Consider the following 14,251-nt stretch of genomic DNA (forward strand, 5'->3'; position numbering starts at 1 on the left):
TAGAGACAGGAAGCAGAGAGTCAGGATAAATGGGTCCTTTTCAGAATGGCAGGCAGTGACTAGTGGGGTGCCACAGGGCTCAGTGCTGGGACCCCAGCTATTTACAATATACATCAATGATTTAGCTGAAGGAATTGTGTAATATCTCCAAGCTTGCAGATGACACTAAACTGGGTGGCGGTGTGAGCTGTGAGGAGGATGCTAAGAGGCTGCAGGGTGACTTGGATAGGTTCGGTGAGTGGGCAAATGCATGGCAGATGCAGTATCATGTGGATAAATGTGAGGTTATCCACTTTTGTGGCAAAAAAATGAAGGCAGAATATTATCTGAATGCCGGCAGATTAGGAAAAGGGGAGGTGCAATGAGACCTGGGTGCCATGGTACATCAATCATTGAAAGTTGGCATGCAGGTATAGCAGGCGGTGAAGAAGGCAAGTGGCATGTTGGCCTTCATAGTTAGGAGATTTGAGTATAGGAGCAGGGAGGTCTTACTGCAGTTATACAGGGCCTTGGTAAGGCCTCATCTGGAATATTATGTTCAGTTTTGGTCTCCTAATCTGCGGAGGGACATTCTTGCTATTGAGGGAGTGCAGCGAAGGTTCACCAGACTGATTCCCGGAATGGCAGGACTGACATATGAGGAGAGACTGGATTGACTGGGCCTGAATTCACTAGAGTTTAGAAGCATGAGAGGGGATCTCATAGAAACATATAAAATTCTGACGGGACTGGACAGGTTAGATGCAGGAAGAATGTTTCTGATGTTGGTGAAGTCCAGAACTAGGGGTCACATTCTCAGGATAAGGGGTAAGCCATTTAGGACCGAGATGAGGAGAAATTTCTTCACTCAGAGTTGTTAACTTGTGGAATTCTCTACGGCAGAGAGTTGTTGATGCCAGTTTGTTAGATATATTCAAGAGGGAGTTAGATATGGCCCTTACGGCTAAAGGGATCAAGGGGTATGGAGAGAAAGCAGGAAAGGGGTACTGAGGTGAATGATCAACCATGATCTTATTGAATGGTGGTGCAGGCTCGAAGGGCCGAATGGCCTACTCCTGCACCTATTTTCTATGTTTCTATGTTTCTATGTTTACAGCCACTAATCAATAATTTTTTTCCCAGCTTTTTGATTTTGACAGGTTGCCCACCGATTTCCCGCTGGGCCTAGATCTTGTCTGTGAAGCTGAGGTGGGACGTCAGTGGCCATTGTTCCAGCTGATGAGTTGACAGCTTCAAATGTCAAGTCAAAGTTCCCAACTGATTGAGAAATGTTCTCTTAACTATTAGCTTCTTTAAACTGCATTTGCCTGACACACTCAGGATGCTGCAAGTCTTTACACAATTTCCATCCAGTCTAACTTCATTAACTCTCTCACCATTAATCCAGCCCATGGTTTCCAGATCAGGTCACAGGTACTGAGTGCCTCCAGTCGGGTGGGAGGGGGGGGTGTTGACAATCCAATATTCTCTTTACTATTAATGTCACTCTTTATATTTCCCTGTGGATCTTGACTGTTAATCTACAGTAACAAAGGTGTCTTAACCATGTGTGTATAAACAGGCTGAAAGCAGCTCAGTTGCAGAAAATAGCTGGGTTATGAGACTCACAGAAACAAGCCCACAGCCCACAGCACACATCCAAGTAATACACTGGAGTAAAATCAGAAATATGGCAATCTCACTGAAATTTTCTGGGCCTGTTTGGGAAACTGAGTGTATTTGGTGGGTCTGGGTCTAGTTGGGAGCGTGCTGTGGCTTTTCAAGGGGCTGGGTCTGTTTGGGAGCGGAGGGAGAGCGCCGGGGTGTGGTGGGCACAGCACAGAGCGTCGTGGGGAGTGGGAAACAGGTTTGCGTGAGGAACTGGTGGGTGGGGGGAGGGAGCACTCCTGCTCCTCCAGGCCCACAAGCAGTGCTGTAAAGGCACTTACCTGCTGGATCCAGCCCTTCTCTCCTCCCTTTGCCTGCCAGGTTTCCCGAGCCCACAGCCAATAGATTTAAAACACAGCTGCAATCTGAGACACCCACTAAATATTTAAATCTGGAGTGCATGTTAGGTGCCCAGCCCCCAACACACCTTCGTTAAATCCGGAAATTGGGACCTGGTTTCCCATTTTTGACTCTTTAACCCCCTCCATGCCCATCCTGGGAGGGGTTAAAGTTCCCCCAGTGTGCACATTGCCCAGTGTTTCCCTCGCCCCATCAAATGTGTTAAAAAATGACACATTTACAAATTCACTGGCGCTGGGAATTATTGAGGCCCGAATACTTTAACCAACAGGTATTATCTTCCTGTTAACTTAAAGGTTATAAATGTTTGGATAATAGACGCTGGGTGCAGAAAGTGTGGCCTGGAAATTCGATTAAGCTCGAAAATGGGCGGTGCCAACATGGACCAAGGTTAACGGCCGCCCACAGAAGGAGCACTGGATGCTCTGGTCTTTTGGTGGTGCTGCTGATTTAAAGGGACGCAGCACAGAAGCTCCCTTCCATCGCGCTCTTTCCAGCGGTAACAGCAGCAGGAGCTGAAGGTCGGGTCTACAGGATGGGTGCGGCGTTCTAGGGCAGTCACACATTCACAGGTTTGTAGAGCTGCTGAATTGTGAGTGGCTTAGCCAGTCACGTAATGTTCACAAGACTCAATAAAACCCCAGCCAATTGTGTTCGGGGGATCCACGATGAGGCAGGCGGTTGTGAGCCTGGTGGATGAACTGCTAATGTGTAGTGTGATTGTTAAACCTTTGTTAATAAACCAACTTGTTCCCAACAGCAATGTGTTGCTATGAATTCTTAAGCAAAGAACCCATGAAGAAAATACATTACATCCTTAAACAACTGCATGAGAAATCAATGGAAATAAATTTAAAACAAAGGGAAACGTGAACCTCTTGGTCACCAGTTTACTGGTGTAAATCGTGCAGAAGAGACTTTTAACAATGACAGACTTTTGAAGAATTCTTGGTAAGAATATTGTGTTAAATTTTCTTTAACTCTTGACCTTTTAAAAACAGTCTTCAAAACTTTGCATATTATTTTATCAGTTCCTAACGTTTAAGGAAACGCAACTTTGATGTTTTTTTTCCTGAGATTCTTACAATTGTAGTAGTTTTATTTTAAAAGTATTTTCCACCTGTAAGGTTTGACAGAGCGGGGTGGGGCGGGGAGATTTGATATTTGATGCACCTCTTTGGAAGTGGTTTTCACTGCATCATCTGAGCTCTGCACCAGTTCTCTCAGCAGCTGTTGGCTGCACAGTTTATTGCTCACCCCTGTTTTCCCCGGCTCCACGCGCTGTCAACGGCTGCATGCGCGGGCGTGCTTTGGAAAGGCCGTAGGAGGAGCGTCGATGTCCAAAATTGATGAGCATGCGTCAGTATTGCACGCCGATTGATGTTTTGCTCCTGGTAATTAAAATATTTGCGGCGTAATGCAGGCAACAGCTCAACTTTCCCAATATTGCTGCGTTCTGCACGCCATTTTCCTTCAAAACCGACGCTAAAGGTTCGAATACCTAGGCTTATATGTGCAACAAGGGCTCAATACGTGAGGGATTTCGCCATGTGTGTTTTGCTGTTGTTTTTATTGAAGCACTTTAAAGATACAGGTTGAACCTCCCTTATCCAGAACACCCTTATCCGGAACCACCCCTTGTCCAGAACCATTCCTGGCCACTGAGTGGCGCATGCGCAGAACTCCAACATGAACAAATTGAAGTCCTTCCTCGCTGCCGACTCCAGCAATCACTGGCCTGACCCCGGGATCCACCGCGCCCCCCCATGATCTCTCTGCCGCACTCCCAGACCCAATATCCCCTTACTCAGTACCTGTACCATCCAATTTAACGTGACTACCCCTCGTCCCAGAAAAATCCCTTATCCAGAACAGGCCAGGTCCCGAGGGTTCCCGATAAGGGAGGTTCAACCTGTACAGGATTGTGGCTCGGTCTACACACAGCAGCTGTGACCCAGGGGAGGTTTCATTGTATGAGTCTAGGTTGGAATTGAACGCAGGGTATAGCACTGACTATGGATCCACAAAGTCCCCTTGCACCTGGGGTGACTGGCCATGTACCTTCCCATAGATGCTGAACTTCACAGTTACTAAATGAGCAGACTGAAATTGCTGATGGAGGTAGAGTTTAATTAGTGATCCAGGGAAGCAGAATGAGCTCTATGTTGTAGCATTTCTGTTGATAATAAGCTCAGTACATACAAACAATTCAGGCAGGTACAGAGAGGATATTGTTTCACCGAGGCTGATGTCAAACGGAGGGAGTGGGGAATGATAGCCCACGTTGCTTTAGGAATCGCTGGGTGCTCAGTGTGGAAATCGAGGCCGACTCAATGTGGGGCCTGGCACCAGGCATTGATCTCTGTAATGAAAGAAAATTTTCAATGAGACAGCAATTATTGGTCCTTCTGGTGTTTGCTCGTCAGTTTGTGGTTTCCACCCATGCGTTATTATAGAGGGAAATTCACAGGATGACAAGCGCTCAGCTAAATGCGGCCGCAATATAATTCTTTCCATGGCCTCCCACCATTGGCCTCACCTCAACAAGGTGGAAACTGTGTCACTTGATTCATGGCCCCCCTCAACAGGAAGAGGGAAGATGGAAACTGTGTCACACGATTCATGGCTCCCCCATCAACAGGAAGGTGGAAACTGTGTTTCCCGTTCCACTGCCTCCCTCAACAAGAAGGTAGTGGACATCTGGAACTCTGCTTCCCTTAAAGTTGTTGAGCTTCGGGCAAACAAAAATATCAAAACTGAGATTGATAAGTTTGTGTTAGATAAGGATATTAAGAGTTACAGAACAAAGATGGGTAAATGAAATTGAGATACAGAGCAGCCATGATCTAATTGAATGGGGGAGCAGGCTCGAGGGGCTGAATGGCCTCCTCCTGTTCCTATGTTCCTCAGATGGAAACTTGTTCAGGACACACTAACTCATTGCACCATTCACTTACTGTTTTTACAGCATTTGTTAATTAGAACATAATAAATAGGAACAGGAGTAGGCCATATGGCCCCTCGAGCCTGCTCCGCCATTCAATAAGATCATGGCTGATCTGATCATGGACACAACTCCACTTCTCCACCCGCTCCCCATAACCCCTTATCCCCTTATCGTTCAAGAAACTGTCTATTTCCGTCTTAAATTTATTCAATGTCCCAGCTTCCACAGCTCTCTGAGGCAGCGAATTCCACAGATTTACAACCCTTTGAGAGAAGAAATTTCTCCTCATCTCTGTTTTAAATGGGCAGCCCCTTATTCTAAGATCACTCCCTCTAGTTCTAGTCTCCCCCATCAGTGGAAACATCCTCTCTGTATCCACCTTGTCAAGCCCCCTCATACTCTTATACGTTTCAATAAGATCGCCTCTCATTCTTCTGAATTCCAACCTACTCAACCTTTCCTCATACGTCAACCCCCTCATCCCCGGAATCAACCTAATGAACTGCCTCCAAAGCAAGTATATCCTTTCGTAAATATGGAAACTAAAACTGCACGCAGTATTCCAGGTGTGGCCTCACCAATACCTTATATAGCTGTAGCAAGAGTTCCCTGCTTTTGTACTCCAGCCCCTTTGCAATAAAGGCCAAGATTCCATTGGCCTTCCTGATCACTTGCTGTACCTGCATACTATCCTTTTGTGTTTAATGCGCAAGTATCCCCAGGTCCTGCTGTACTGCAGCACTTTGCTATCTTTCTCTATTTAAATAATAACTTGCTTTTTGATTTTTTTCTGCCAAAGTGCATGACCTCACCCTTTCTAACATTATACTCCATCTGCCAAATTTTTGCCCACTCACTTAGCCTGTCTATGTCCTTCTGCAGATTTTGTATATCCTCCTCACACATTGCTTTTCCTCCCATCTTTGTATCGTCAGCAAACTTGGCTACGTTACACTCAGTCCCTTCTTCCAAGTCGTTAATATGGATTGTTAATAGTTGGGGTCCCAGCACTGATCCCTGCAGCACCCACCTCACTAGTTACTGGTTGCCAACCAGAGAATGAACCATTTATCCCAACTCTCTGTTCTCTGTTAGTTAGCCAATCCTCCATCCATGCTACTATATTACCCCCAACCCCGTAAGCTTTTATCTTGTGCAGTAACCTTTTCTGTGGCACCTTGTCAAATGCCTTCTGGAAGTCCAAATACACCACATCCACTGGTTCCCCTTTATCCACCCTGTTCGTTACATCCTCGAAGAACTCCAGCAAATTTGTCAAACATGACTTCCCCTTCATAAATCCATGCTGGCTCTGCCTGACCGAATTTTGCTTTTCCAAATATCCTGCTACTGCTTCTTTAATAATGGACTCCAACATTTTCCCAACCACAGATGTTAGGCTAGTTGGTCTATAGTTTCCTGCTTTTTGTCTGCCTCCTTTTTTAAATAGGGGCGTTACATTTGCAGTTTTCCAATCTGCTGGGACCTCCTCAGAATCCGGGGAACTTTGGTAAATTACAACCAATGCATCCACTATCCCTGCAGCTACTACTCTTAAGACCCTAGGATGCAAGCCAGGGGATTTATCAGGTCCAGGGGATTTATCTGCCTTTAGTCCCATTATCTTACTGAGCACCGCCTCCTTAGTGATTGTGATTGTGATAAGTTCCTCCCCACCTCCCTGTAACCCCTTGACAATCCACTGTTGGAATATTGTTAGTGTCCTCTACCGTAAAGACAGATACAAAATATTTGTTCAGAGTTTCTGCCATCTCCATGTTCCCCTTTACTAATTCCCCGGTCTCGTCCTCTAAGGGACCAACATTTACTTTAGCCACCCTTTTCCTTTTTATAGGCCTAACATTGCCCAACCCCTTTTTTCGGCGCATTGACCTGAAACGCGCCGACTTTGCACGTTGGAAAGGGCACTAGAAAAAAGGGGCCCCATCCTGGCCGCTCTTCGGAGTCCCCGGTGTCCTGGCATGGCATGGAGGCTGAAGGGGAGGGCGGAGCAACAGGCCAGCGCAGAAAGCACTGCCGGCACCTGGACGCATGCTCAGTGAGAGCTGTGCGCATTCTTCTGCCCTCCCAGTGCGTCCTGTGGGCTGTGAGCAGGACCCGATGCTCGCAGTCACTATCCCCGGCCGAAGGGACGCCCGATCTCGCCGCACCCTATCCCCGGCCAAGTGGCCTCCCGCACTGGCCGGCCGGCCCGCTGAGTTCCCGGGCAGGTAAGGACTTCGCTTTTATTTTTTATTTAGTGGCTGTGCTTGAAACTTTTGATTAATTGGGGGGGGGGAAGTAGGAGAGTTTTGGGGGGGGAGGAGGAGAGTTTTTGGGGGGGTGGGAGGAGGAGAGTGTTGGGAGGAGGGAGGAGGAGAGTGTTGCGGGGGGGAGGAGGAGAGTTTTGCGGGGAGGAGGAGGAGAGTTTTGTGGGGGGTGGGGGGGAGGAGGAGAGTTTTGCGGGGGGGGAGGAGGAGAGTTTTGCGGGGGGGAGGAGGACAGTTTTGCGGGGGGGGAAGAGGAGAGTTTTGCGGGGGGTGGGGAGGGAGGAGGAGAGTTTTGGGGGGGAGAAGCAGAGTTTTGGGGTGGGGAGAGGAGAGTTTTGGGGGGGAGGAGGAGAGTTTTGGAGGGGGAGGAGAGTTTTGGGGAGGAAGGAGGAGAGTTTTGGGGGAGGAGGAGAGTTTTGGGGGGAGGAGGAGAGTTTTTGGGGGAGGAGGAGAGTTTTGGAGGGGGAGGAGAGTTTTGGGGAGGAAGGAGGAGAGTTTTGGGGGTGGGAGGAGAGTTTTGGGGAGGGAGGAGGAGAGTTTTGGGGGAGGAGGAGAGTTTTGGGGGGAGGAGGAGAGTTTTTGGGGGGGAGGAGAGTTTTGGGGGGAGGAGGAGAGTTTTGGGGGGGGAGGAGAGTTTTGAGGAGGGAGGAAGAGAGTTTTGGGGGGGGAGGAGAGTTTTGGGGAGGGAGGAAGAGAGTTTTGTGGGGGGGGGAGAAGAGTTTTGCGGGGGGGAGGAGGAGAGTTTTGGGGAGGGAGGAGGAGAGTTTTGCGGGGGGGGGAGAGTTTTGGGGAGGGAGGAGGAGAGTTTTGCGGGGAGGAGGAGGAGAGTTTTGGGGGGGAGGAGGAGAGTTTTGCGGGGGGGAGGAGGAGAGTTTTGGGGGGGAGGAGGAGAGTTTTGGGGGGGAGGAGGAGAGTTTTGGGGGGGAGGAGGAGAGTTTTGGGGAGGGGGAGGAGGAGAGCTTTGGGGCGGGGGAGGAGGAGAGCTTTGGGGCGGGGGGGGAGGAGAATTTTGGGGAGGGGGAGGAGAGTTTTGGGGGGGGCAGGAGAGTTTTGCGGGGGGAGGAGGAGAGTTTTGCGGGGGGGGGGGAGGAGAGTTTTGGCGAGGGGGGGAGAGATGAGACTTCCAGACCCAGGAGCTGTGATTCCTCCGGTTGCTCAGTGCCCCCCACCCCCGAGACGCGCCGGCCCAGCAGCTGTGACTTCTCCAGTGCACTTCTTCCCTCCCCTATCCCAGGCCAAATGGCCTCACGCACAGTCCGGCCCGCTGCCTTTCCCAGGCAGACTTTAAAGATAAGGTAGGATTTACTTATTTTTTAATTGTATTTTAATGGTTTGAGCTTTTCCTTAATGTTTCCTGCTTGGTTGTTGAGGTCCTCTCCAGCTCCCTTCCCTCCCCTATCCCTGCCCTAATGTCTACCTATTGTGCACTGCTTTTTCTTCACTGCCCTCGAAGGTTTTTCAGAGCAGGCCACATTCGCTGACCTGTGGATTTGGAGTAAGTTTTTGCTGGCCAAAGTGGCATAAATGTCCAAAACTGTCGTAAGTGTCTGGGAACGCCCCCATTTGAAAAAAAAAACTGACCTAAAAAAAATCGTACCTAACTGACTTACTCTGGAGCAAATTTTGGGAAAAACAGCATTTTTTTAAACTTACACCAGAATAAAACAACTTACTCCAACAAAATTGATGCAATTCATGGCGAGGATTGGGCCCTATATACCGAAAGAAACTCTTGCTATCTGTTTTTATATTTTGCGCTAGTTTACTTTCATAGTCTATCTTCCCTTTCTTAATCATTTTTTTAGTCGTTCTTTGCAAGCTTTTAAAAGCTTCCCAGTCTCTGTCCTCCCACTAGTTTTGGCCACTTTGTATGCCCTTGTTCTTAATTGGATACCGTTCTTTATTTCTTTAGTGAGCTACAGATTGCTTTTCTCTTACACCCTTTCCTCCTCACTGGAATATATTTCTCTTGAGAGTTGTGAAATATCTACTTAAATGTACACCACAGTTCTTCAACCGTCCGTCACATTAATCTATTTTCCCAGTCCACTTTACCCAACTCTGCCCTCATACCTTCATAGTCTCCTTTATTTAAGCTTAGTACACTGGTTAGAGATCCAACTTTCTCACCCTCCATCTGGATTTGAAATTCAATCATGCTATGATCACTCATTCCAAGGGGATCCTTTACTAGGAGATAGTTTATTAATCCTGTCTCATTACACAGGACCAGATCTAAAATAACCTGCCCCCTGGTTGGTTCCGTTACATACTGCTCAAGGAACCCATCCCTTACGCATTCTATGAACTCCTCCTCAAGGCTACCCTGACCAATTTGATTTGTCTAATCAATATGGAGGTTAAAATCACCCATGATTATTGCTGTTCCCTTTTTACAAGCCCCCACTATTTCTTAGTTTATGCTCCGACCAACAGAGTTGCTACTGTTAGGGGGCCTATAGATTACGCCCACCAGTGACTTTTTCCCCTTATTGTTCCTTATCTCCACCCAAACTGTTTCAACACCCTTATCATTTGAGCCAGTATCGTTTCTTACTATTGCAGTAATTCCATCCTTTATCAATAGAGCTACCCCACCTCCTTTTCCTTTCTGTCTGTCCTTCCGGATTTTCAAGTTCCGAATTGTTAATGTAGTGGTTGAGGGTGAATGAGGTCAGACACTGTTCTTTCACACTCTGGGACTGGGTGGTACAGTGGGTCACACACTGTCCTTTCACACTCTGGGACTAGGTGGTACAGTGGGTCACACACTGTTCTTTCACACTCTGGGACTGGGTGGTACAGTGGGTCACACACTGTCCTTTCACACTCTGGGACTGGGTGGTACAGTGGGTCACACACTGTCCTTTCACACTCTGGGACTGGGTGGGTACAGTGGGTCACACACTGACCTTTCACACTCTGGGACTGGGTGGTACAGTGGGTCACACACTGTCCTTTCACACTCTGGGACTGGGTGGTACAGTGGGTCACACACTGACCTTTCACACTCTGGGACTGGGTGGTACAGTGGGTCACACACTGTCCTTTCACACTCTGGGACTGGGTGGTACAGTGGGTCACACACTGACCTTTCACACTCTGGGACTGGGTGGTACAGTGGGTCACACACTGTCCTTTCACACTCTGGGACTGGATGATACAGTGGGTCACACACTATCCTTTCACACTCTGGGACTGGGTGGTACAGTGGGTCACACACTGTCCTTTCACACTCTGGGACTGGGTGGTACAGTGGGTCACAGACTGTCCTTACACATCTACACCAGGTCCTGCTCACCCATCACTCCTCTGCTCGCTGATCTACATTGGCTCTCGGTACCTCAAAACCACAATTTAAAATGATCATCCTCAGAATTCAAATCCTTCATGGCCTCGCCCCTCCCCATCTCTATCGCCCCCTCTAGCCATACAACCCTCCGAGAACTCTGCGTTCCTCTAACTCCGGTGCACCCCCCCCCTCCCCCCCCTCACGATGAAGGTTCAGCCGCCGAAGCTCCATGTGTTGGAATTTCCTACTAAGCCCCTCTCCTCCTTAGAGCCCACCTCTGTGGCCAAGCTTCAGGTCATCATCCTTCCATCTCTTTCTTTGGCTTGATGTCGATATTTGTCATTTCACCTCTGTGAAACGTCTTGGGACTTTTTTCTATGTTCCAGGTGCTACATAACTGTAAGCTGTTGTTATTCACCTCTGTAATGTCTCTCTCATTCACTTGCTTCCAAGACTGAAGATAATTTATTCTAATCAGTAACACTGGCTGTGAGAGAGGGAAGAAATGGCCCTTTTTCCCTGTACGCAGGGATCCCAGGCTTTCAGTACGTGACAGTTTGCTTTGCGCAGTCTGTTGCTATGAGGTGAAATGTGTGTTTCAGTAATATTTACCAGATGGGACACAGGAGTAGAGGCCTTCCATTGCTGTGACATATTTTTCACCTAAGAACTCTCTGTAGTCTGTGGTGGGCACGTCAATCAGACATTGAGTCGAGTCTATAAACAGAAGGTGCTTGTGGCCATACTGGGTCGACTGGAACATCGCGAAGCTGCCCTCCTCGGACCCACCACGGCCATGTTTCAGCTGCATTGAGAAACAATACGATTACTGGCAGGGGAAGAAAACATACTGCCATGATCTGCACATGGATGACATTCTATCACCAGAGACACTGATGTACATTGATATCGAACATGCACTGAATTAACATAGAGCGTCCCACACGGTACACCACTCCCACATTGTTGTCTGGGATTGTATCCTTCCTCAGCAACTCCCTGTCCGTCGTTTTCAAACACATCTCCTTTCTGAAACTGGAGAATGGATATCATTGGGCAGAGTCACATTTAAATATACCACACTGCAATATTATAATTTGGAGCTGAGTTATCTACTCCACCAGGTGAGGGATACCCCAGGGCAGGTACAGCACGGGTTAGATACAGAGTAAAGCTCCCTCTACACTGTCCTGTCAAAAACTCCCAGGGCAGGTACAGCACGGGTTAGATACAGAGTAAAGCTGCCTTTACACTGTCCCATCAAACACTCCCAGGGCAGGTACAGCACGGATTAGATACAGAGTAAAGCTCCCTGTACACTGTCCCATCAAACACTCCCAGGGCAGGTACAGCACGGGTTAGATACAGAGTAAAGCTCCCTCTACACTGTCCCATCAAACAACGCACAAATCTGAAACACTTGCACTGGTCAATCTCAAACACCGACACTGATTACAAGCAAACATGTACAGGCAAGCCCCAAACACTTGCATTGAGTGTGAGTAAACCCCAAAATACTCACTAGCTGCTCTTTTAAAAATTGCTGGACTTGATCCCTCATCTCTGCACGGGACACAACAGCTCGAGTTGGAACTGTTGCCAAGTGACACGTCTTGAAATCTGTCACATCAACTTGAGTGCCATTCGTGCACAGCAGCCTGTAGTCATTGGACCGGAGACCTGTAGCCCATTCCTCCTGTGATTTACCTTTAAGGTGAAACATTATATCGGATTCATCAGATATATGGCACAGAAACAGGCCATTCGGCCCAACCAGTCTATGCTGCCGTTCATACTCCACTCGAGCCTCCTCCGTCTTTTCTCATCTAAATCTATCAGCATAACCCTCTATTCCCTTCTCCCTCATATGCTTGTCTAGCCTCCCCTATTGATCTATTATAATATATGCAGCAGTGGTACACAGCTTATAAGCCTCTCCTTCATAGCAACTGGCCTCATTATAATCCAGGTCTGCTGTCACACCATGGTGCCTTCTTCCTGTCACATTATACATGTAACTGGGGTTTTAACAGCATATTGACTACTAAACAAATGTTATGGCCCTGAAAAACTAATTTTAAGTTTGTGGAGTGTCAAATTTAATTTTAAAATTATTTTCATGTGGGAACCGCAATCTTTGTTTTGCTCTCTATAACATTTTCAAACAGTTAGAATCAAAGGAGCATCTTCACTTCCTGGTTCCCGGTCTGTGAGAATTCTGTATTGTGATTGGCTGCTGAGACAGCTTGTTGATGTCACGGCAGCTCGCGTTAGGGAATCCCCATTAACTCGCGCTGATTTCAACAGCGCGTCGGAAAAACCGAACTTCTCGCCACAGGGATCGCGAGATCTTTGTGAGACTCTTACTTCGGGGCCACCGCTGAACGCCTTTGCTTTGCTGCTGACTGCAACATATGGGCCCACTATTAAAATTAGAGCCAGGTCATTCAGGAGGCTAAATTACGAAGCACATTATCACACAAAGGGTCGTGAACATCTGGAACTCTCTCCCGCAAAAGGCTGTGAATGCTGGGGGTCAATTGGAGCTTTCAAGATAGATAGAATTTTGTTGGTTAAATGTATTAAAGGATATGGAGCAACAACAACAACAACTTATATATATATAGCGCCTTTAATGTAGTGAAACGTCCCAAGAAGCTTCACAGGCGTATTATGAGACCAAAAATTTGACACCTAGGGACATAAGGAGAAATTGGGGTTGGTGACCAAATGCTTGGTCAAAGAGTTAGGTTTTAAGGAACGTCTTGAAGGAGGATAGAGAGGCGGATAGGCGGAGAGATTTAGGCAGGTAATTCCAGAACTTGGGACCTCGGCAACACAAGGCACGGCCACCAATGGTTGAGTGATTAAAATCAGGAATGCTCAGGCGGGCAGAATTAGAGGAGCGCAGACATCTCGCAGACAAAGGCAGGTTGAATGGAGTTCAGGAGCAGATCAGCCCTGATAGTAGAATGGTGGAGCAGGTTTAAGGGGCTTAATGGCCTACTCCTGTACCTAATGTTAACATTCCATACAATAACCTCCATGAAGCTAACTGAACAACCCGACAGAAGGTTCATGCATTAAATCACCAACTGGAGTCACTTTGTCTCTTTATCACCAACGCCTAGCCTGAGTGTGGTTACCACTGAGAGCCTTGTCAGTTCAGGCAACATAGTGCAACCAAGAGCTCACACATACCATCAGTATTCTCAAACACCGTTCCATGTTTGAGGAAAGTAACATCGCCCTTCTCCGTCAGGCACCTGAAAGAAATTCCGGTAAGTAATTTAATAAAACGTTTTTTTTCTTTGGATGCGACTCTGGACAGGTACGGGTGTGTTGTGGTCGTGTTATAGTAAACCAGAGAAAAAAGTTCAAATTCAAGAAGCTGTCAGATTGTCATGAAAAATCCAACTGGCTCACTATATCCTTTAGGGAAGGAAACCTGCCACCCTTACTTGGTCCGGCCTATATGTGTCTCCAGTCCCACAACAACATGTTGGACTTGGAGCTGCCCTCTGCAGTGGTCCAGCAAGCCACTTTGTCGTATCAAACGCAGGACAACTCGGGATGGGCAATAAAGGCTGGCCTTGCCAGCGACACCCACGTCCCAAGGACGAATTTTTTTAAATGATGTGTCTCGGCTCTTAAACAGACAGAGGAGTTAGTCAATTTAGAAAGAATGCTGCAATATATTGGCTATTTTATTTCACTCTTATTTTTTCTAAACTA

The 14,251-nt window shown here is 47.5% G+C and overlaps 1 protein-coding gene across 1 annotated transcript in view; it reads right to left on the reverse strand.

Moving 5' to 3' along the window:
- Nucleotides 1–4,116: 4,116 nt before the first annotated feature.
- LOC139265264 (serotransferrin-B-like) overlaps nucleotides 4,117–14,251 on the reverse strand; it is a 37,240-nt gene continuing 27,105 nt past the window's right edge. Inside the window, exons 7-10 of the mRNA XM_070882205.1 lie at nucleotides 13,718–13,782; nucleotides 12,039–12,223; nucleotides 11,129–11,321; nucleotides 4,117–4,369 (exon numbers count right to left, since the gene is read on the reverse strand). Of these exons, the coding sequence (XP_070738306.1) occupies nucleotides 4,338–4,369; nucleotides 11,129–11,321; nucleotides 12,039–12,223; nucleotides 13,718–13,782 (475 nt within the window). The 3' untranslated portion in view covers nucleotides 4,117–4,337. The remainder of the gene's footprint in view (nucleotides 4,370–11,128; nucleotides 11,322–12,038; nucleotides 12,224–13,717; nucleotides 13,783–14,251) is intronic.

Source organism: Pristiophorus japonicus, chromosome 6 (assembly GCF_044704955.1).
Source record: "Pristiophorus japonicus isolate sPriJap1 chromosome 6, sPriJap1.hap1, whole genome shotgun sequence".
In the NCBI taxonomy this organism is placed as follows: Eukaryota; Metazoa; Chordata; class Chondrichthyes; family Pristiophoridae; genus Pristiophorus; species Pristiophorus japonicus.